The sequence below is a fragment of the Caenorhabditis remanei genome, chromosome V (assembly GCF_010183535.1).
Source record: "Caenorhabditis remanei strain PX506 chromosome V, whole genome shotgun sequence".
NCBI classification, from domain to species: Eukaryota; Metazoa; Nematoda; class Chromadorea; order Rhabditida; family Rhabditidae; genus Caenorhabditis; species Caenorhabditis remanei.
The window spans coordinates 19,311,951-19,335,232 of record NC_071332.1 but is presented as its reverse complement, the minus strand read 5'-3'; the positions used below and the strand labels follow the sequence as shown (position 1 = coordinate 19,335,232).

Here is a 23,282-nt window from a genome sequence, read left to right as displayed (position 1 = left end):
AGTAACTTGCGCGTTTTTGCCTCATGAGCAAGCTTGTGACACTCAACCGAGACAAGCCCCAACATTTTCAGTGTGATCGAATGAGCACTCTAGAACTCCAAGTTATTAACTGTTGACTCAATTTTGGATATAAAAAACTTCAAAGTGAATAAAGCTGACCGAACTTTTCATTGTGGATTTCTAGGTCATGTTTGCCCAAATTTAAGTTCACATCCTTGTCGTTACTCGCCAACAAAGACTTATCCAAACTGAAGCAATTTTTTGTGTGTTGCTTCACGAGGTCTACAGAGACTCCAGAATGTACGCATTGTCTCCCTGAAAGTGCATTCCTCAATACTACCAGACATTTGTTTCTCAGTCATGTACACCCTCTCTCATTCCCCTGCATTGTCTGCATGAAGATGTTTGCCTTCCCAGAGCGCAATTCAGCCGCGTGGCGGTCGTGCGGTGCGCTTTATCCTCCTGTAGTACCTTAATTAATTCTGCATCCACCTCCCATCGGAATTTTCATTAGTTTGCCAATACATTCTAAGCTTTCAGAGGGTTTTACATAAGATATGAGATCCGATAGAAACTTGGGAATAGCAGTTAGATATGGTAAAAACAAATTATTTATTTTATAGAAACTGCATGAAGACAATTGAGAAATATGCGAAGGATCAGCAATAAAGAAGACACAATTAAGGCCAAACGTAGAAATCGATCCTATAGAAACCGGATCTGATTGTGACTTTCTTTCCATTCATTCCTCTTATATCATATCCTCCATAAATCGTTTTCGGAGGAATATCTAACTGTGCTGAGTAGTGGAACAATCGTTCTTCTAAAAAAGGAACAGCGTCCAATCCTTCCAATACATGCGGTATATAGAAATTCTCATCATTATCTATCGACAAATGCTCGAGCGGAGAGTTATGCTCATTTTGCAACCACTTTGTAAGAAATTGGTTGATACTATGTTCCATCAACGACCATTGTTTTAATTTCAATCTGAGTGAGTTTGACACAAAAAAGGCTTGAATACTGTACTTGAATTTTGAGAAACGATCAGCGAAGATAGTTAAGGATTTTGTGCTGCTCATCATATAAATTTCCAATTCTTTTCGGTTTTTGAATGGAATTTTGAACATTACAGTTTCCGACGTGACTGGAGTCAGGATTTTTAACGCTTTCTTTGCAAATCTATTGGGACAGTTACTCCTGATGCATAAAGTGCGGACTTCTTTCAATCTAGTAAGAGCTTCGCATACATCGTCTAGTCGCTGAGATTCGTAAAGATTCACTTGTTCAATCGAATCAGCATCTATCACATCTAAAACCCGCTCCAACCATTTTAGAGTTCCATCGCTTGAAACGGTTGATGTGTTAAACCTCAGTTCTACTGGTTCATCATTTCTTTGAGAAGCTCTGATTGAAAGATAATCGACATGTACTGACAAGTTGATGGAACTAACGTATGTATTAAGAGACAATGTCAGTATTTCTCGAACTACCCATGGAACACATCGGCCAAACGCGATTAGCCCATTTGGTTTTTTGATATTATGGGTCCCTATGATGACTTTATGAAAAAACCGTACAGCTTTTTAGGCTCCGCCCCCTTTGACATATAGAAAAAAATCGGAGAAGTGAAAAAATGGATTTTTTCCCTTCAACTGATATCTGAAAAAAAAGTTCAGAAATGAGTTTTAAGCGTGTTTTTGAACATTTTTTGTGTTGACAACTTTTGAAAAATCTTTTGGCATCAGTCAAAAAAAAAGATTTTTTGAAAAAAATTTCAGTTTTTTGCATGCCCCCAACAATTTTATTATTAGGTTAAAAAAGTTTTTTATTGCAGTTTGATTGTATTTAGACCGTCCGACTTTGTGCCAATTTTTATCCCGAAATTCCGCGACCTTTTTTTTTTATAAGCAAAAATGTGTGTTTTTTCGAGAAATTTTCACGTACCCCCCTCCATGGTGAAAAAAGTGAAAGTTTCAAAATTTTAAGAAACTTCGTATATAAGTTTATTTAACAGTAATTGAAATGTTCACAAAGTTTGGAAACCTATAAAACATTTCCACTGAAGTTATGAGACCTCAAATTTCAATGTCGCGTTTTCAAATGCTTTATGTGAAAAACAGACTTTTTGCAAACTTTAATCTGTTTATTACCTTATTTATTGAATTATTTTCTGTTTTTTTATTGCTTTTTATGTTTTTTTGAACCCAAAAAATACCAGTCACGTGTTTCTCTGCTCGGTATTCCATATCAAACCGAGTTTCCTCTTGTTTTTCCACATTGGCCAGAATTAGAACCCTAACGTTAAAAAAATCAAGTTACTATGTTATTCTAAAAAAAGAAATTGAACTTCTTGTTATGAATAACACATTTTTAATCCAAGAATTCAAACCACCTGCAATTTTTCTGACATGAATAGCGAAAACAACTCGGAAACTGGCACGGATTTTGTCGAAAACATTTTAGAGAGCACGGTGAAAGAAGAGAAGTCATATCTTGCTGAGAGTATATAAGGAGAGTGTGGAGTCAGGAAGACTCATTTCAAGAAGCTAAAGCTACATGAAAGTTCTCATTCTTGCGTTTTTCTTATTCCATTTAGATACCCCAACCCCGGTCAGAGAGCCGAAAGAGGAAAAAGTTACTAATCTGGTTTTATAAGAAATACAACTATTCAATTCAGATCGATGATGATGATTTTATGGATACACAACCTTGTCCACATGAAAAATGTTATTTTTCTATTACACATCGTATGAGCTGGGAGACAGAATTGAGACCTGAGAAATCTGCTGTCAGCACGAGATGTTCAAATGAACTTTTCACGTAGGTTATTTTGTATTAAAATGCACTCTACATTAGTATACTCTAGTATGGGACAACTTATGAATTTATCGACCGATCCGAAAACTGGAGAGAGCAATGCGGTTGCTCTTCTTCTTTGTCGAGGAACAGGAGAATGTGATCTCAATTTCACTGATCCAAAAGTTGTTGACCATTGGAGAAACGTTGCAATTTGTGATCGTCACGTCAAAGAACTATTAACAAAGTGGGACGATTCGTTATCTTTTCGTGATTCACACATATACCGATTGCAAAAACAGGGTAAAAAAGAAAAAGCTTGTTCAATGCCAGATGAAATAGGAATCAAGCATCTTCATGCAAGGCCTGGACCCTATAATTTAGAAACTCTGAATATTGATGAATCTGACGTGATCAACAAACACCTCGGCTATTTAGTGCATCCTGGAATACGTGAGTGATAAACTATTCAACCATGACATTTCATTTTGATTCCAGCTATTTGTCAAACACACAAGAAGTTTGTGGCTGATTTGAAAATCAACATGACAAAAACTGACCGGAAAAAGAGTTCGTATTCAAAGTGGTTTCTTTGCGAATGCTGATGACGAGACATGTTCTCGTGATACAAGTTTTGTAGGACCTTCTCCGAAAAAACAGAGGACACAAGGAGAATATGCATTACGATCTTTTGCAAACTTTTTGAATATTGACAGAATTTGTTTCCCAAACAAAAAATTTGAAGAGCTTGGAGAACTTTCAAGACAGAAAAAAGTTTGCACTGCTCGTAAAATGATTGATGGTATGCTTGATGTCATATCGGGAGGAGATTCAGCACTGTTAAAGAAAAAAATACTCACCAAACTATATGATGATGAGTCGTGGACAACAGGATCTTCGAAAAACTTTGACCTGATTATGAAGCAAGTGGCAGCTCAGTTCTATGTTGCACATGATCGCAGAAACAAACGAATTATTCTATCAATTGTAGCAAACGTCGTTCCATATTCCACTGTCGAAAAATACATACCGTCACTAAAGTAAGGCTATCTAGACTAGTGAAGCTAATTTATTATTATTAAGTCGATATATGTATCATCGGGCAAGACTGTATGCACGCCAATACAAAGAAAACAACTCACCAGCATCTAAAGATGTGCGCGAAAAATACAATAGAATTGCAGTTCAATTTTTCGTGGATTTTATAACAAGGTTCGTTGGTTTCATAACAACCTACTGAACCAACAAATCACAGAAGATGTTTTCTTTTCAGTCCCACAGTCATGATTGGTTTACCGTATGGGGTCAAAAAAGTGAAAATGACAAACGGAACAAAACAAGAGATACCCAACACTATTAGACAACAAAGCTCGACGGAAATCTATGAAATGTATAAAAGTCTGTTAAAGGTTGGTTTAATGAAGTATATGTTACTTTGAACGATTTTTTTTGCAGAATACCAATCAGACTGAGTTGATGCTCAGTAGGTCTTCTGTTTTCCGAATTTTGGACGTGTGTGTAGCAACTGACAGGAGAGCAACTACGTGCGTAGACTACTTCACCGCCAATGGAATGGAGGTTCTAATTATTTGCAAGGTTGCTAATGCAATGGATTCTATAATTCAGGGTTTTGATGGTTTACACGAAATTCTAGACAAGTGGATTGAAGAGAAGCTTTTTGATCAGGATAGTTTACAACAATTGAAAACTGGACTTTTCGAGGCAGCACAGTACTTGCGTACTGATTACCGGCTACATGTCAAAAAATGTAGTCGAGTTGCTGATCATTGCGCAACTCTAGCTCTCAGTGATCCAATGGACAAATCAATGGCATCCTCTTGCTCTACTGGCAACTATACTCACAAGTACGATCTCAAATGTGAGAGATGTGAACAGGTCAACAACACTTTGAATGAAATCGAAAGTCTTGCCACTCAACTTACATCATCTGCATCACTAACAAATTCGGAGTCATTGGAAAGAAGGAAAGGTGAAATGGTTCAGATCAAAAAGTACATTGAAGACATTTTTGAATTGAAAAAACATTACCTTCGAGCCGCTTATACGAACCAAGAACGGGAAGATATTCTGAGTAGTCTGAAAGACAACGAGGCACTGATTACTCTGGATTTTGCTCAAAAATATCTTCCGCGTTGGCACAGAGAAAAGCAGAGTGATTATTATGGGAAAAAAGGAATAAGCTATCATGTGGCACATACAACCGCCAGAATTGGTGATGTTTACACTCAGCACAGTTTCGTTCATATCTACAGTAAGGAGGTGCCCCAGGTAAGAAAAGGAAATGATTACTTGTTTTAAATTTTCTATTTCAGGATAGCAAGTTAGTCGTTATGACTCTTCTTCATGTGTTACGACAGTTGAAAAAAGTTGGAATAATCCGCGCTTCAATAAGATCGGACAACGCGGGTAAGATATTATTACTGGATGTTGTTTCAATGTGCAACAATCACATCAGAAATCCATCTTGAGCTTTTTGTCATTTTAGGAGCTTACCACTGCGCAGCCACAATCAACTCGTTGCATTGGTTAATGGAAATGTCGGGAGTGTCTATATCAACGTACACGTTTAGTGAGGCGCAGAACGGAAAGAGTTCGAGCGATAGAGATGCAAGTAGAGTCAAAAGAAAAGCAGAAAACTACGTTGCGAAGGATGGAAACATAATGACGTCGGAGCATTTTTTCTCAGCTCTCACACAAGGAAGACTATTGAATGGTATGTCAATATATCATGGCTATGTTACTGTCAATGGTAATGTGACTTCAAAATGGCCTGGAATATCAAATTTGAACCACTTTACTGTCGAGAAGAATGGTATTCGAGGTCGTCGTTATGGAAGTATTGGAAGTGGCCAGTTGTTGAAAAAGGAGTCTCTGAATCCCATGAACGGCACCTATCATTTTGAGGAAGCTGGGTTCACCCCCTCCAAAATAGAGTCAAATGCCACGGAAAGAACCAATGTTATGTCTTCTCTCCAAACAAAATTCTGGTATCACTCGAAATGCTCTCCTATTCGGTCCAACAAAACCAAAGTGAATTCCTCTTCTGAATGCATTTTTGAAGATGACAACACTACTCCTGAAATTGAAGACTCTGATATAGAAACTCCAAGTGATATCATTGGCAAATTGTATTCGTGCCCAGAAGTTGGTTGTTCTGCTTCTTTTCTAAGAATGGGAAACTTGGAAGCTCATGTTCTCAGAGGAAAACACAAATTGTCTCCTGTAAAATTAACGTTGCGCGATGCTGCTTTCAATTTTTATTCTCGCAACATTGAAGAAGTTGGAAAAACACGGACATGCCCAATGGTTGGTGAAGCATTGGAGGAACTGAAGGAAACTTCCAATACAACTTTCTCAAAAATGGGATGGGCGTTGCCGCGAAAACAAACCAGGAAAGCGTTTGAACCTCATGTGAAGCAATTCCTGGTGGATTGCTTCGAAGAAGGACTGACCGGGAAACGACTTGATCCAAGAACAGTTGAGAAACGAATGCGGACACAAAGAAAAGCGGATGGAACTCTGATGTTCACTGTTGAAGAAAGAAAAGACTATAGACAGATAGCCGGATTTTTTTCGAGAGAAGCAGAAAAAAGAAGAGTTCCACCACCCAAGCATCGGCATCGAAGACACAAAGCATCAACCAACAAAGAAGATGATATTTTAGAAGAAGAGCATGATGATGCAGGTTGGATCAGATTTTTGAAAGATGAGTCGTTTTGGACGGAATCGGACGAATTTTTCTATGCCATCCAGGAGAACGAAAAGTCTATATTTCAATGAGATAATTTTCCTGTTTCTTGACTTTTTTTCGAAATAAAATGTAATTCATTCCTATTGTCCTTTGTTTCAGTTATTACTTGTAAACAGCTGGAGAACCAACTGATACATGTTAATTTTTTTTTCTTGTTGGCTCCACACTCTCCTTATATACTCTCAGCAAGATATGACTTCTCTTCTTTCACCGTGCTCTCTAAAATGTTTTCGACAAAATCCGTGCCAGTTTCCGAGTTGTTTTCGCTATTCATGTCAGAAAAATTGCAGGTGGTTTGAATTCTTGGATTAAAAATGTGTTATTCATAACAAGAAGTTCAATTTCTTTTTTTAGAATAACATAGTAACTTGATTTTTTTAACGTTAGGGTTCTAATTCTGGCCAATGTGGAAAAACAAGAGGAAACTCGGTTTGATATGGAATACCGAGCAGAGAAACACGTGACTGGTATTTTTTGGGTTCAAAAAACATAAAAAGCAATAAAAAAACAGAAAATAATTCAATAAATAAGGTAATAAACAGATTAAAGTTTGCAAAAAGTCTGTTTTTCACATAAAGCATTTGAAAACGCGACATTGAAATTTGAGGTCTCATAACTTCAGTGGAAATGTTTTATAGGTTTCCAAACTTTGTGAACATTTCAATTACTGTTAAATAAACTTATATACGAAGTTTCTTAAAATTTTGAAACTTTCACTTTTTTCACCATGGAGGGGGGTACGTGAAAATTTCTCGAAAAAACACACATTTTTGCTTATAAAAAAAAGGTCGCGGAATTTCGGGATAAAAATTGGCACAAAGTCGGACGGTCTAAATACAATCAAACTGCAATAAAAAACTTTTTTAACCTAATAATAAAATTGTTGGGGGCATGCAAAAAACTGAAATTTTTTTCAAAAAATCTTTTTTTTTGACTGATGCCAAAAGATTTTTCAAAAGTTGTCAACACAAAAAATGTTCAAAAACACGCTTAAAACTCATTTCTGAACTTTTTTTTCAGATATCAGTTGAAGGGAAAAAATTCATTTTTTCACTTCTCCGATTTTTTTCTATATGTCAAAGGGGGCGGAGCCTAAAAAGCTGTACGGTTTTTTCATAAAGTCATCATAGGGACCCATAATATCAAAAAACCGAATGGGCTAATCGCGTTTGGCCGATGTGTTCCATGGGCTGTTGGCCTAAGGTTGATCACTAGAGAAAGTGTCTCTTAATAGATAACATTTTTATGAGGTTTCTAGCTCTATTGGAGAGAAGTGAGAATGCGATTCTGAAAAGATGAACTTGAGTAGATATAAAACAGTATCAGGTATAAACTTACACTTCAATAAGCTCCATGTGTTGAAAAGCAGGAATCAGTGCAAGTCTTGGAAGACGTAAGAGAGGAAACGGAATCGTCATTTCGGTAGGGGAGAGAGGATACAAATGAGATGAGACAATGTCTGGTGGTGTCGGGGGGAGACCGCAACGCATACCCGCGACGCGGCTGGAGTGCCCGCTGGGAAGACAAACATGCCTAGAGACCCCTGAAGATTGTTTTCTTCCGAACGGTCACTAACGTCGCGGTCGCGCGGTTCACTCTATCCTCCTACAGTGCCCCTATCGATTCCTCATCAACCTCTCACCATCATTCATTTGCACCCGGACACTACACCCACGTCGCGGTCGTGCGTTGCTCCCCACCGGCACCATCAGACATTGATTCTTCATCCCATATGTGACCTCTCTCCCCTACCAAAATGACGACTCCGTTCCCTCTTTTACGTCTTCCAAGGCTTGCCCTTATTTCAGTTTTCACACAAATGGAGGTTATTGAGATGTAAGTTTATACCTCATATTATTTTATGTCTACTCAAGTCTATTTTTTCAGAATCGCATTCTCAGTTCTCTCTAAAAGAACTTGCAATCTTTCAAAAATCCTTTGCAAAAAGATATCTTCCCGCTACATCGATATGGTAATAGTGAATAACTGTCTACGTATGAGGATTGCTCTGACAAATGGGTCATTCTTTGCACTGTATTTCAACCCAGACAACTCGAAGACTGTTGAAGTGTTTTATCCGTACAAAAAAATTCAATGGGAAAACGTCGGATTATCGACAAAACAATGCATTGAACGAGTGTTCGATGTTACTAAGTGTTCATCTCTGAGAGAAGTGATACTCAATGGGACACCGAACTACAATTTGTTCTCAGTTTTTAATGTAGTTCCCCAAATCTCTAACCTCCACATCTCGCACAACTGTACAAAAGCTTTTGCTTCAAAAGCACTGCAAATTCTCTTGCCAGTCACTTCATCGATCACTTTTTCTAAATTTTTCTTTTCGAATCGAAGAGAATTCCAGAGAGTCTGGATGGGCAACATTGACTGTTTGTGTATCCACTACGATGATTTATCGAGTGTTAACTTCAACATTGATGATCTTTTAGCCTCGAACGCAGTCAAACTCGAATTAAGCGACGTCCCAATGAGTCTGAGAGACCTCAATCGATTCTTTTCTTGTTGGTTAAACAAAACATCTAATCGTAGCTTGAAGCATCTATCAGTTAAGTCACTTGAGGACATCAATGAAGACGTTCTTCTGAATGGACTAGATGCTACTCGGTCCACAGCAAAACGGACTAGAGAATTTCGATCAACCAGCACGTTCACTCAGTTAACAACATTCACTGGAGTGTTCAAAGTGAGAAGAATAGATGGAAAAATGGCAGTTACACTCAGTTAACAACATTCACTGGAGTGTTCAAAGTGAGAAGAATAGATGGAAAAATGGCAGTATTACATTTGGAAATCATTTTTCCGATACATTGATTAATTTTGATGTTTGGCCATGATTCTCTATCACACTTAACTATGTATTTCATTCACTCTTTAATTATCTTCTAATAATCGAATTCTGAATAAAGGTTTAATTACAGTAAACCAGTATGCAATAACCTCACAGTAGCCGTGATAATATCTGAAGATTACGTTTCATGCAGTTATTAGTGTTCATTTTATTATTATATTTCTTGGTTTGAGTAGATTATTTTGAATCTTGTGTAATAGGAAATGAAGTTGTCATCGCGATATGCATGAGAGGGGGGAACGAGGAATCAATAGTGACACTATAAGAGGATAGACCGCTTCGAACTGCCGTGACGCGGCTAAGAGACCCTCCGGGGAGATCGACATAAGGGACTACACCCTGGGAAAGGTTGCTTCACGCACCCTCCATGTAGGTTCTGGGAAGATAAATATGCCGGCCGAGAAGATCGTCACTGATTCAAGCGGATTTCCAAAAAAAGAAAAATTCTAAAATGCTATGGTTTTAAAATGTATCAGTTATGAAGCGGGTTTTACACATACACTGCCCGACATAAATATAGAGCCACTTGTGAATATCGACTATCTCACAAAAATGATGATACTTCAGTAAGTTTTCAGAATGGCAAAAATATACACTTATTAGCTGAAAAATGTTGCATGCAAAACATTTTAACTCTGCCTCTTTGTTTTTGGAAAAATCGAAAAAATGTGAAAAATGGCTTCAATCTATCCGACATAAGTATAGAGCCACTCACAAAAAGTGTAAAAAATGAGAAAATCGCAAGCTAAAAACATTGAATTCGAAATCTTCGTCAATAGTTGAGTTGTTTAGAGATATTTCTCCAACATTTTCAGTTGAAAATTTTTGAGAAAAATGAGAATTTCTGCAAATTTTCAAGCCTCTCCATTTTCCGTTTGTTTTGTCCAAATAAGTTCTATCTAGCATCTGATTTTTGTCTATATTAAGTGTGTTACTCATGAATTAAGGTTTAATATAGTTTTTGTGAACATTTGAATCCTTTTGGACAACTTCGGTTGTCTCAAATCAGAAAAGTCGGAAATTTTTTGTAATTTTGCATGCATTTACATCGAAATTTCTGGTATTTTCCATTTAAACTAAATTTTTCTACTTTTTTTGCAGATTTACAGTAGAGCTAATTCAGGAAAAATGTTAATAAACAATACAACAAGACCAGTTCGGTGTCTGACAAACAGAAAAATTTAGTTTAAATGGAAAATACCAGAAATTTCGATGTAAATGCATGCAAAATTACAAAAAATTTCCGACTTTTCTGATTTGAGACAACCGAAGTTGTCCAAAAGGATTCAAATGTTCACAAAAACTATATTAAACCTTAATTCATGAGTAACACACTTAATATAGACAAAAATCAGATGCTAGATAGAACTTATTTGGACAAAACAAACGGAAAATGGAGAGGCTTGAAAATTTGCAGAAATTCTCATTTTTCTCATAAATTTTCAACTGAAAATGTTGGAGAAATATCTCTAAACAACTCAACTATTGACGAAGATTTCGAATTCAATGTTTTTAGCTTGCGATTTTCTCATTTTTTACACTTTTTGTGAGTGGCTCTATACTTATGTCGGATAGATTGAAGCCATTTTTCACATTTTTTCGATTTTTCCAAAAACAAAGAGGCAGAGTTAAAATGTTTTGCATGCAACATTTTTCAGCTAATAAGTGTATATTTTTGCCATTCTGAAAACTTACTGAAGTATCATCATTTTTGTGAGATAGTCGATAATCACAAGTGGCTCTATATTTATGTCGGGCAGTGTAATGGATACCCGAATCAGTGCCAGCTGTTAGACCTGAAGTGATGAGTCTCTGAGAAAGTTCAGCGGAAAAACCTTTATACTTTCCGTGTTTCTGGTTAACGCCAAGTTCTACGAAACAACCTTTTTGATTTGAATTAGTTTTTTGCGGGACCTGGAGGAGGCGTCGCGGTCTGTCACTGATCCACATTTTTACGATAATTGATTAAGCAGAGAGGTACATGTGTGCAGCTGTTCATCGTATTTGAAAGGACTGGAGCCAAGCTACGTGGAAGCCAAGAAAATGTTTAGTCACCATAAATTACACGAATTATGGTCTCTCTCACAGGTAGTTTGTCTTCAATAAAGGACAATCCAGTCGCGCGTAGCGTTTTGTCCTTTTATGTGGTCGTTCTCGGTTTATTGGGAAAACAAACACTAGAGATGCCCTCTGTGTAGATGTTAATCTTCCCAGAGAGCTGCGTCGCGGTCGAGCGTTGCGGTCTCCCTAGTCTACCGACCAGACATTGATTCCTCATTTCATTTGCATCCAATGTAAGTATTCCTCTTTCTTATGCTCAATCCCTCATATTCAATAATTTCAGAATTGCATTCTCACTTCTCTCCAAAAGAGCCCATAATCTCTCAAAAAGTCTTCGTAAATTATCTGCCACGTCCATTACACTGACCATTGAAAGCGACAGTCATCATCTCACAGCTTGTTTTAAATTTAGAGGAGCAGTAGGACCGCCTTTCTACTCGAATTCGACGGCGTATCAATACTTGGTGTTTCAAAACGAAACAATTTCACGTGAAAAAGTCGGGCTATCAGAATCCGAATGGATTGAGCGGGTTCAAGACGTGACAAATTGTAAATCGCTGAAACGCATGCATAATAACGGAGTTCCACGACTAGATATATGCGATGCACTTTCTTCACTGAAAAATATACGTGAAATATTCATCGGACTCTGGTGTCCAAACAGTTTTGCAAAAAAAGCCCTAGAAATCCTTTCTCCAGTTACCACTAAAATCAATATCTGGAAAATTCCATTTGAGAACAGATATGAGTTTAGCACTTTTCTGATGAGCAACTTGAATTTTTTGAATATTGACTCACGAATTCTCGAGATTCGCTCTTGATGACTTTTTGGTTACCAACGCCCTCAAAGTGCGATTGAGAGGATTTATGTTCTTTACCAGAGTTGTCAGCCGATTTCTTACAAGTTGGTTTCAAAGCAAATGCGACTCTCGACTAGAACATCTAACATTGCGCATATGTGATGTTTTCAATGAAACAAGAATTCCGGAAGTACTGAACGCTGTTCCATTTCCAAGAAACCAAGAAAGAACGTTCTTTTATTCAAAACAACTAGACACTCCTTCGAAAACGTTTTCTGGAGGATATGATATCAAAAGAGCAGATGGAAAGAAAGCCACAATTTTATTTGGAAACTCTTACGGAAGGACGTTTTTTGATTTTTATGTTTGGCCGAAATATTCTGTTCTTTGCTTTGTCTTTAAATGTAATGATTAATTTGAATTTTTTTACTTTATTATGTCGTGCAAGCTTTGGTTGTTTTGATAATATAAACTCACAGTTTTTTAATATTTTCGCTTATCATGAGGACTCTGGCGGCTACCCAAACCATTTTAAGAACATGCAGCGAGCACTTTTTTTGCGATTTCTGAAATGAGACCTTTTGTAAACGGGGCTTAAATTTCAAACTAATTATTCATCTCCTCACGACAAGAGTTACATGTGCAGGTGGTCTTTCTCACGGTCTCTGCTTCTGTTAACGCAAGTTGCGGTGTGTCGCTTTCCGCGTGTTTCTGTTAACACATTTCGCATATTCGGCACGAACCCAAACTACTGAACATGTTTGTCTTCCCAGCGCCGTCTCCAGCCGCATCGTGGTCAAGCGACACCACCAGACATTGATTTCTCATTCATTAATGCCCTCTGCCACCTACCAATATTTATTGGACTCTACGGAGACTCCCAGCTCAAACACATCCCTGCATTGTCTCCCTGAAGATGTTTGTCTTCCCAAAGGGCACTCCAGCCGCGTCGCGGTCGTGAGTTGCGGTCTCCCCTCGACACCACCAGACATTGATTCCTCATCTCATTTGTACTCACTCTCCGCTGCCAAAATGACGACTCCGTTTCCTCTCTTACGTCTTCCAAGACTTGCGCTGATTCCTGTTTTTCAACAAATGGAGCTTATTGAAGTGTAAGTTCACATCTAATTTTACTTCATTTTTCATTAACATTCTTCTTTTCAGAATCGCCTTCTCCCTAATCTCTCAAAAAAGTTACAATCTCTCAAAATACCTTCGCAAAAAAACATCTTTCCGCTACATTGGTCTGGAAATAGAGAATAACTGCGTTCGTATGAGGATTGCTCTGACAGATGGATCATCCCTAACACTGTATTTCTACACAGATGTCTTGACGACGGTAGAAGTGTTTTGTCCGTACAAAAAAATTCAATGGAAAAATATCGGATTATCTGCAGAACAATGGATTCAGCGAGTTTTCAATATAACAAAATGTTCATTTTTAAGTAAACTATGGCTCAATGGGACACCAGACAACAATGTGCTCTCGTTTTTTAATGTAGTTTCCAAAGTCTCTGACCTCCAAATCTCGCTCGACTGCACAAACGCTTTTGCTACACAAGCACTGCAAATTCTCTTGCCAGTCACTTCATCGATCACTTTGTTTAAAGTTCCCTTTTCGACTCGAGAAGAATTCCAAAGATTTTGGTTGAGGGATGTGAAATGTTTGACTATCTACAACAAAAATCTATCGAGATTTCAATTCAACCTTAACTATCTTCTAGTTTCGAATGCAGTCAAACTTGACTTGAGAGAGATCTCATTGAGGCTGAGTGACCTCAACCGTTTCTTCTCACGCTGGTTAAACAAAAAATCTAATCATCGGCTGGAGCATCTGTCAGTGAAGTCAGTTGGGCATTTCGATGAAGACGTTCTTCTAAAAGGATTAAATGCTACTCGTTTTACAGAAAACCGGACTAGAGAATTCTCGTTTTTTGAATTCAAAGAAGTCGCTGGAGGGTTTGATGTGAGAAGAATAGATGGAAAGTTGGCAGCTATTACATTTGGAAGTTGTTATAAGGGAGCATTCATCAACTTTGACGCTTGTTTATAGTATAATGTATATCGCTCTGTACTTTTTCTTACACTGTTTAATCATTCTTCAATTTTTTAAACAAATTCTGAATGAAGCTATAATCACAGTATGTCAGTATGAAATGAGGGAAAATCTCACAGTAGCCGTGAGAACATCTGAATATCACTATTCTGGTGTCTAACCCCATCAATGATTTCGGCTCTACTATAGGAACTTATCAGCAGAGTGTAGCGTGGTTTGACCTCACGAGGAAGCTTGTAAAATTCCACAAACATTTTTAGTATTAAATAATAAAAAGAACACTCTAGCACTAATTTGGATGTACCGGCGTTAAAGTTTGTGTGTTGCTTCAGGAGGTGTACGGAGACTCCAGTATAACCTCATGAGGACGGTTCTACGATTCAACCAAGACAAACCCGAACATTTTTAGTGTAATAGAATGTGATGTAACTTCAAATGAGGCCAAGTCTGCAGTTTGGTTGTAACGCCGTTGTCAATGGAGCGCGGCTGCGGAGATAGGCTGGACATCATCGTGTAAAATAACATTTTTGGAGTCTCGTCAATGATTTCAAACTCTTACTACAGCAGAGACGAAAGTTTTTGTGTTTGGTTCACGAGGCCTGCCGAAACTACAGTATGTACGCATCTTTCAGTTGCCCCCCTAAAGATGTTTGTCTTCCTTGATTGGCAGCATTGCGGTCGTGCGTTGCGTTCTCCCCCGATACCTGCTGATATTGATTCTTCAGTCATCTGAACTCTAGCTCGCACCCCAGCATTGTCTCCCTGAAGATGTTTATCTTCCCGAGCACAGCGGCGACGCGGTCTATCTTCCTATAGTCCCCCTATCGATTCTGCATTCACCTCCCATCATCATTCATTCGTACCGACTCTCATTGGGGAAGCAAAAACTAGAGATGGCCGGATTCCTCCTCATTTGTATTTCCCCTCCTTCTACCGAGATGAGGACTGCATTTCCTCTTCTCCGTCTTCCGTACCTTGTACTTATGCCTGTCTTGGAACAAATGGAAATTACGGAAAGGTGAGTGAGAACTTATATAATTCTTGAATTTTTTACGCTTTTCTTTCAGAGTCTCATTGTCCATTCTCTCCAAACGAGTCAGAATCTACGTGAAACTTCTCAAAATGACATGTGAGCATATCAATGTAATACTGAAGGATGACAGAATTGAGATGAAAGTGTTTTTCGAAAACGGGGAAGAATTGAGAGTGCTACAGTATATCGATGAAACTCAACGAAGCAATTTCATATATCGACATGAACATGAAATGGTTTTTTCATGGTGCCCCGGTAGCCGACTTCCAGTAGACTATGCGGTTTCAATTATGGACGTCACTCACTGCAAATCGATCAATCAGTTCATCATCGCTGAAATTTTTGAACACGATTGTATCCCAATTGTCACAAAACTTCCGAAAATTGATGAAGTCGTTGTCGAACACATTTGGCATCCTAAATTTCTGACTTATGAAGCGTTACGTCATAAAGAAAGAATACTTCTCAGAGTTCTGAAAACTGTTTTACCAGTATCTTCTGCAGTTCAAGTTAATTATCCTTTCCAAATCCTCCAAAACCTTAATTACCTCCGAGAAATTTTCAAAGAGATCTTTGACGCCGTGTCTTTGAAAAACTATTGGGGTAGAACCATGCCAAATTGCGACATGAGATTTTCTCTTAATGATTTGAGAATGACAAACGTTAAGTCAATCGAGTTTCTTAACCCAGCCTTTGAAGTAGAAGACCTAAACGGCTATTTCAAGTTGTGGATGAAGAAGAAATGTAATGATCGTCTGGAATACTTGGAAGTAAGAAGCTTGAATACCAGTATGGATCTCCTCTTGAAAGGACTCAACGCTGTTCCAGTTCCCATTGAGACCAAGAGAGAATTCCGGTTTTTGGGTAATGTAAAACAGTTTTCTTTTGAGGAGACTACCGCCGAATTTGATATAACAAGAGCCGACGGGAGACAAGCTACAATCAGAATCGGAACATGGAACGGTTTGTTTCTACGTTTGGCCAGAATCTACTAATCTTGAGCAAAATCAGTCTTTACTCAATGCTTTTTCATTTTTATTTTCGACTGTTGTTTTAGTTGAAACCAAGGCCGGAATATATCTATCACTTGTTGTTGTCTGTTTACTATTTTGTTACTTCATGAAATTTCTGAAATAAAATTTCAATCGTGCTTGCGTGACGTGTCATCTTTGTTGTAGAGATATCGGCAGTGGCCTTGTCATAGTGTTTGGTCATACAGGTCGTGTGGGGGTGGTTTCTCGTTTTCACTTTTTCATCGCTGCTGTCGTCACTTCATTTTATCATCGATGTCGATCAAAATACGGATTGCTCTCCGCTACGGTTTATAAGAGATTGCCAACTGGTATCTAAGGTAGGAATGTTCATTATTCTGCCAATACATTCTAAGCTTTCACAAGGATCCATATATGCTTTGAGAATCAAGGCTTGGTGGCATACTTCATTAATGGGAATATCCCTTAGACTTCAAAAAACAAAGTATTTATTTTATAGAAACTGCGAAGTTTGTTTAGAAAAGAAAACAATTCAGACATATTAATCGTTGCGAAGGATTAACAATAAAGAAAACACAATTAAGGCCAAACGTAGAAATCGAGCCTATAGAGATAGTATGTGATTGTGACTTCCTTTCCATCCATTCTTCTTATATCATAACCTCCAGAAATCGTTTTCGGAGGAATGCCTAACTGTGCTGAGTAGTGAAAAGTTCTTTCTTCTGAAAATGGAACAGCACCCAATCCTTCTAATATATGCGGTATATAGACATCCTCATCATTATTTATTGACAAATGCTCGAGTGGAGAGTTATGCTCATTTTGCAACCACTTTGTAAGAAATTCGTTGATACTTCTGGCACTCAACGACCATTGTTTTAATTTCAATCTGAGTGAGTTTGACACTAAAAAGGCATGAATACTGTACTTGAATTTTGAGCAACGATTGGCGAAGATAGTTAAGGATTTTGTGCTGCTCTTCATAAAAGTTTCCAATTCTTTTTGGTTCTTAAATGGAATTTGAACATTACAGTTTCCGCTGTGACTGGTGTTAGGATTTTCAGCGCTTTCTTTGCAAAACTATTGGGACAGTTATCCCAGATGTATAAACCGCGGACTTCTTTTAATATAGTAAGAACTTCGCATACATCGTCGCGTTGCGGAGATCCGTGAAGATCCACTTCTTCAATCGAACAATCCATCACTTCAAAAACCCGCTCCAACCATTTTAACGTCACATCACTTGAAACTGATACTGTGTTAAAACTCAGTTCTAGTGGTTCATCATATCTTTGAGAGGCTTCGATTGAAAGATAATCAGCATGTAAGTTGACAGAACTAACGTATTTTTTAATACACAACATTTTTATGAGGTTTCTCGCTCTATTAGAGAGAAGTGAGATTGCGATTCTGAAATTATTGAATATGAGAGATGGAACACGAGAAAGAGGAAAACTCACAATTCACCTGTTTTCATTTGTTGTAAAACTCGAATCAGTGCAAGTCTTGGAAGACGTAAGAGAGGAAATGGAGTCGTCATCTTGGTTAGGGTGAGAGGGTACAAATAAATGAGGAATCAATGTCTGGTGGTGTTGGGGGGAGACCGCAACGCACGACCGCGACGCGGCTGAAGTGCCTGCTGGGAAAACAAACAAGCCTACCCCCTGAACATGTTTCTCTTCCCAACGGTCACTGACGTCGCGTTCGCGCGGAGCGGTCTATCCTCCTATAGTGTCCCTATCGATTCCTCATCTCCCTCTCACCATCATTCATTTGCACCTGGACACTCCAGACGCGTCGCGGTCGTGCGTTGCGATCTCCCCACCGACACCACCAGACATTGATTCTTCATCTCATTTGTGCCCTCTCTCCCCTACCGAAATGACGACTCCGTTCCCCCTCTTACGCCTCCCAAGGCTTGCCCTTATTCCAGTTTTCACACAAATGGAGTCAATAGATGTGTAAATTTATCCCTGATATCATTTTATGTCTACTCATATTTATCTTTTTTAGAATCGCATTCTCCCTTCTCTCCAAAAGAACTTACAATCTCTCAAAAAGCCTCTGCAAAACAATATCTTCCCACTTTATCAATCTGGAAATGGATAATTACTGTGTTTGTATAAGCATTCTTATGACCGATGGGTCACACCTAGCACTGTTTTTCTACCCAGAAATCTCAAATACAGTTGAAGTGATTTATCGTGAAAACAACGTTCAATGGAAAAACGTCGGATTATCAACAGGGCAATGGATTCAGCGAGTGTTCGATGTAACAAAATGTCGATCTCTGGGAAGTGTGACACTCAATGGGACACCAAACTGCGATGTGTTCTCCTTTCTTAATGTAGTCTCTTACCTCGAAATCACCAACAACTGTACAAAAACTTCTGCTATAAAAGCACTGCAAGTTCTCTCGCCAGTCACTTCATGGATTACGTTGTTTAAACTTCCCTTTTCCAATCGAGTGGAATTCCAGAGATTTTGGTTGGGAGATGTGAAATGTTTGAGAATCCACGACGATGATTTATCAAGTTTTCAATTTAAGATTGATGATCTTCTAGCATCGAACGCAGTCAAACTGCAATTGCTCGGAATCAAAATGAGTCTGAGAGACCTTAACAGATTCTTCTCATGCTGGTTGGACAATACATCTAATCATCGGTTGGAGCATCTATCAGTAAAATCACTTGAGGATATCAATGAAGACGTTCTTCTGGAAGGACTAGGTGCTACTCGTTTCACAGAAAACCGGACTAGAGAATTCCGATCAACCGACATATTTCCTAAATTCAGAGAATTCACTGAAGGTTTTGATGTGAGAAGAGTAGATGGAAAATTGGCAGCTATTACATTTGGAAATGCTTCTGAGGAAATATTCATAAATTTCGATGTTTGGTCATGATTCTCTATCATATTTAACTATGTATTTCATGTTTTGTCTAATTATCTTCAAATTATTGAATTCTGAATAAAGTTATAAGGACAGTAAGACTGTATGCAATGAGGGGGAAACCTCACGATAGCCGTGATATCATTTAAAGAATAATATTCTAACCGCTGGAGTCTAACTCATGAATGATTTCGACTCTACTATAGAAATTTAAGTTAGCAAAGTGACTTGCGTGTTTTGACCTCTCGAAGAAGCTTCTGACATTTCCTCAACATTTTCAGTGTTATAGAATGAGCGCTCTAGCACTAATTTGGATATATCGGCGTTAGAAATAAAATTGCTCCCTCACGTTTCAATTTGTCATTCTTCCTAGGTTTCCAATTCTTACTAAAGCAGAGGCGAAGGTTCGTGTGTTGCTTCACGAGGTCTACAGATACTCCAGTATGTACGCATTGTCTCCCTGAAGGTGCATCCTCGGATACTACCATTCATCGATTCCTCAGTCATCTGTACCCTATCTCGCATCCCTGCATTTTCTCCCTAAAGATGTTTGTATTCCCAAAGGGCACTTCAGCCGCGTCGCGGTCGTGCGATACGGTCTCCCCACCGACACCACCAGACATTGATTCTTCCTCTCACTTCTATCCTCTTTCTTCCCTACCAAGATGACGACTCCGTTTCCTCTCTTCCGGCTTCCAAGACTTGCACTGATTCCTGTTTTTCAATGCATGGAGCTTATTGAAGTGTAAGTTTGCATCTGATTTTGCTTCATTTTCATTAACATTCTTCTTTTCAGAATCGCCTTCTCCCTAATCTCTCAAAGAAGTTACAATCTCTCAAAATACCTTCGCAAAAAAACATCTTTCCGCTACATTGATCTGGAAATAGAGACTGACTGTGTTTGTATGAGGATTGCTCTGACAGATGGGTCAATCCTACCACTGTATTTCTACACAGACGACTCGACGATAATAGAAGTGTTTTATCCGTACAAAAAAATTCAATGGAGAAACATCGGATTATCTACAGAACAATGGGTTGAGCGAGTGCTTGATGTGACAAAATGTCCATCTCTCAGAAAACTGAAGCTCGACGCGGTACCAAAATTCAATGTGTTTTCAGTTTTTGAAGTAATACCAAAGGTCACTGAACTTTAAATATGGCCCAACTGCTGCAGCGCTTTAGCTAAAAGAGCACTGCAAGTTCTATCGCCAGTCACTTCATCGATCAAAATGCTTAAAGTTCCATTTTCGAATCGAGAAGAATTCCAGTCATTTTGAATGGGGAATGTGGAATGTTTGAGTATCTACAAAAATAATCTTTCGAGATTTCAATTCAACATTGATGATCTTCTGGCATCGAACGCAGTCAAACTTGAATTGTGGGAAGTCTCAATGAGTCTGAGAGACCTCAACCGTTTCTTTTCTTGCTGGTTGAACAAAACATCTAATCAACGGTTGGAGAATTTGTCAGTGAGATCACTTGGGGATTTCGATGAAGAAATTATTCTGAACGGATTGAATGCTACTCGTTTATCAGAAAATCGGACTAGAGAACTCATTTCGACCAACACGTTCTCTCAATTCAGAGTATTCACCGGAGGGTTTGATGTGAGAAGAAAAGATGGAAAGTTGGCAACTATTACATTTGATACTTTTGGGAGAACAAATATCAATTTTGTTGTTTGGCCATGATTCTCTATCACACTTAACTATGTGTTTTTACATCTGTTTAATCATTTTCTAATAAATGAATTCTGAATGAAGCTATAATCACAGTATGTCAGTATGAAATGAGGGAAAATCTCACAGTAGCCGTGAGAGCATCTGAATATCACTATTCTGGTGTCTAACTCCATAAATCGTTTTCTACGATAAGAACTTATTAGCAGAGTGTAGCGTGCTTTGACCTCACGGGGAAGCTTGTAAAACTCCCCAAACATTTTTAGTATTATATAATAGAATGAACACTCCAGCACTAATTTGGATGTACCGGCGTTAAAGTTTGTGTGTTGCTTCAGGAGGTCTACGGAGACTCCAGTACAACCTCATGAGGAAGGTTCTACGATTCAATCAAGACAAACCCGAACATTTTTAGTGTAATAGAATGTGATGTAACTTCAAATGAGGCCAAGTCTGCAGTTTGGTTGTAACGCCGTTGTCAATGGAGCGCGGCTGCGGAGATATATCATCGTGTAAAATGACACCCGAGTATTTTGGAGTCTCGCCAATGATTTCTAACTCTTACTACGGCAGATACAAGAATTTTTGTGTTGGTTCACGAGGTCTACGGAGACTCCAGTATGTACGCATGTTTCAGTTGCCTCCCTACAGATGCTTGTCTTCCCGGAACCTTGATTAACACCATTGCGGTCGTGCGATGCGTTCTCCCCCGATACCAGCTGACATCGATTCCTCATTTATTTGTACCCTCTCACCCTAACCAAGATGACGACTCCGTTTCCTCTCTTACGTCTTCCAAGGCTTGCACTGATTCCTGTTTTTCAACGCATGGAGATCATTGAAGTGTAAGTTTTCACCTGATTTCACTTCATCTCCTTTAACATTCATCTTTTTCAGAATTGCGTTCTCCCTTATCTCCAGAAAAACTCACAATCTCTCAAAAAGTCTTCGCAAAACAATATCTTCACACTACATTGATTTAGAAATGGAGATTAACGGTTTTCGTATGAGGATTGCAGTGACAAATGGGTCACCCCTAGCGCTGTATTTCTACCCAGACGACCCAAAGACAGTTGGAGTGTTTTATCGGAAGAGAAAGCTTCAATGGAAAAACGTCGGATTATCGCCAAAACAATCGATTGAACGAGTGTTCGATATAACAAAATGTCCATCACTTAACAAATTGGTGGTCAATGGAAAAACAGACTACGATGTGTTTTCAGTCCTTGATGTAGTTCCAAAGGTTTCCGAACTCAAAATATATCCAAACTGCCGCAACGCTTTTTCTTCATCGATCACATCATTTGAACCTTCATTCTTAAATCGAAAAGAATTCCAGAGAGTCTGGATGAGGAATGTTGACTGTTTGTGTATCTACGACGATGATTTATCAAATGTTCAATTCAACCTTAATGATCTTTTAGCCTCGAACGCAGTCTCACTTGAATTAAGCGAAGTCCCAATGAGTCTGAGAGACCTTAACAGATTCTTTTCTAGCTGGTTGGACAAAACATCTAATCATCGGTTGGAGCATCTATCAGTGAATACATTTAAAGATATTAATGAAGACGTTCTTATGGATGGACTGGGTGCTACTCGTTTCACAGAAAACCGGACTAGAAAATTCCGATCAACCAACATGTTTCCTAAATTTACAGAATTCACAGGAGGGTTTGATGTGAGGAGAATAGATGGACAGTTGGCAGCTATTACATTTGGACATACTTTTTGGACAACATATATTAATTTTGATGTTTGGCCATGATTCTATATCACAATTAACTTTGAATTGCATTCACTCTTTAATCAACTTATAATAAATGAATTCTATTTACAATTAGATAAAGTTATAAGGACAATAAGACTGTATACAAGGAGGGGATACCTCACGGTAGTCGTGATAACATTTGAAGATTACTATTCTAACAGCTGGTCTCTAACTCATAAATGATTTTGGCTCTACTATAGGAACTTAAGTTAGCAAAGTGACTAGCGTCCTCATAAGGGAGCATTCTCGAGTTGAGAGAAGTTGTGTTAAGTCTGAGAGACCTCAACCGCTTCTTCTCGTATTGGTTGGACAAAACATCTAATCATCGGTTGGAGCATCTATCAGTGCAATCACTTGAGGATATCAACGAAGACGTTCTACTGGAAGGACTAGGCGCTACTCGTTTTACTGAACACCGAGCAAGAGAATTCCGAACATCCAACATGTTCACAGTATTTACTGGAGGGTTTGATGTGAGAAGAATAGATGGAAAGTTGGCAGCGATTACATTTGGAAATACTTTAACGAAAAAATTGATTAATTTTGATGTCGGGCCATGA

At 38.4% G+C, this 23,282-nt stretch overlaps 9 protein-coding genes across 9 annotated transcripts; 7 read left to right on the top strand and 2 right to left on the bottom strand.

Annotated features, from left to right (window-relative positions):
- Window positions 1–680: 680 nt before the first annotated feature.
- Window positions 681–2,249, bottom strand: GCK72_021279 (uncharacterized protein; the record flags this gene model as incomplete). Its single annotated transcript, XM_053734158.1, has 2 exons — window positions 681–1,432; window positions 2,219–2,249. The coding sequence occupies 2 exons, from the start codon at window positions 2,247–2,249 to the stop codon at window positions 681–683; spliced, it is 783 nt and encodes a 260-aa protein (XP_053583071.1).
- Window positions 2,250–2,882: 633 nt separating this feature from the next.
- On the top strand, window positions 2,883–6,600 carry GCK72_021278 (uncharacterized protein; the record flags this gene model as incomplete). Its single annotated transcript, XM_053734157.1, has 8 exons — window positions 2,883–3,252; window positions 3,298–3,369; window positions 3,545–3,839; window positions 3,883–4,011; window positions 4,073–4,208; window positions 4,255–5,088; window positions 5,133–5,226; window positions 5,306–6,600. 8 exons carry the CDS (start codon window positions 2,883–2,885, stop codon window positions 6,598–6,600), a joined length of 3,225 nt encoding a protein of 1,074 aa, XP_053583070.1.
- A 1,727-nt stretch (window positions 6,601–8,327) lies between these two features.
- GCK72_021277 (uncharacterized protein) lies at window positions 8,328–9,314 on the top strand (the record flags this gene model as incomplete). The annotated part of the gene is made up of 2 exons (XM_003097940.2): window positions 8,328–8,407; window positions 8,459–9,314. 2 exons carry the CDS (start codon window positions 8,328–8,330, stop codon window positions 9,312–9,314), a joined length of 936 nt encoding a protein of 311 aa, XP_003097988.2.
- A 3,818-nt stretch (window positions 9,315–13,132) lies between these two features.
- GCK72_021276 (uncharacterized protein) lies at window positions 13,133–14,351 on the top strand (the record flags this gene model as incomplete). The annotated part of the gene is made up of 2 exons (XM_053734156.1): window positions 13,133–13,410; window positions 13,463–14,351. 2 exons carry the CDS (start codon window positions 13,133–13,135, stop codon window positions 14,349–14,351), a joined length of 1,167 nt encoding a protein of 388 aa, XP_053583069.1.
- An 896-nt stretch (window positions 14,352–15,247) lies between these two features.
- On the top strand, window positions 15,248–16,382 carry GCK72_021275 (uncharacterized protein; the record flags this gene model as incomplete). The annotated part of the gene is made up of 2 exons (XM_053734155.1): window positions 15,248–15,372; window positions 15,422–16,382. 2 exons carry the CDS (start codon window positions 15,248–15,250, stop codon window positions 16,380–16,382), a joined length of 1,086 nt encoding a protein of 361 aa, XP_053583068.1.
- A 977-nt stretch (window positions 16,383–17,359) lies between these two features.
- GCK72_021274 (uncharacterized protein) lies at window positions 17,360–17,919 on the bottom strand (the record flags this gene model as incomplete). Its single annotated transcript, XM_053734154.1, has 2 exons — window positions 17,360–17,789; window positions 17,840–17,919. The coding sequence occupies 2 exons, from the start codon at window positions 17,917–17,919 to the stop codon at window positions 17,360–17,362; spliced, it is 510 nt and encodes a 169-aa protein (XP_053583067.1).
- Window positions 17,920–18,513: 594 nt separating this feature from the next.
- GCK72_021273 (uncharacterized protein) lies at window positions 18,514–19,284 on the top strand (the record flags this gene model as incomplete). The annotated part of the gene is made up of 1 exon (XM_053734153.1): window positions 18,514–19,284. The coding sequence occupies one exon, from the start codon at window positions 18,514–18,516 to the stop codon at window positions 19,282–19,284; it is 771 nt and encodes a 256-aa protein (XP_053583066.1).
- A 653-nt stretch (window positions 19,285–19,937) lies between these two features.
- Window positions 19,938–20,429, top strand: GCK72_021272 (uncharacterized protein; the record flags this gene model as incomplete). The annotated part of the gene is made up of 2 exons (XM_053734152.1): window positions 19,938–20,017; window positions 20,069–20,429. The coding sequence occupies 2 exons, from the start codon at window positions 19,938–19,940 to the stop codon at window positions 20,427–20,429; spliced, it is 441 nt and encodes a 146-aa protein (XP_053583065.1).
- Window positions 20,430–21,719: 1,290 nt separating this feature from the next.
- GCK72_021271 (uncharacterized protein) lies at window positions 21,720–22,719 on the top strand (the record flags this gene model as incomplete). The annotated part of the gene is made up of 2 exons (XM_053734151.1): window positions 21,720–21,799; window positions 21,852–22,719. 2 exons carry the CDS (start codon window positions 21,720–21,722, stop codon window positions 22,717–22,719), a joined length of 948 nt encoding a protein of 315 aa, XP_053583064.1.
- Window positions 22,720–23,282: the final 563 nt, after the last annotated feature.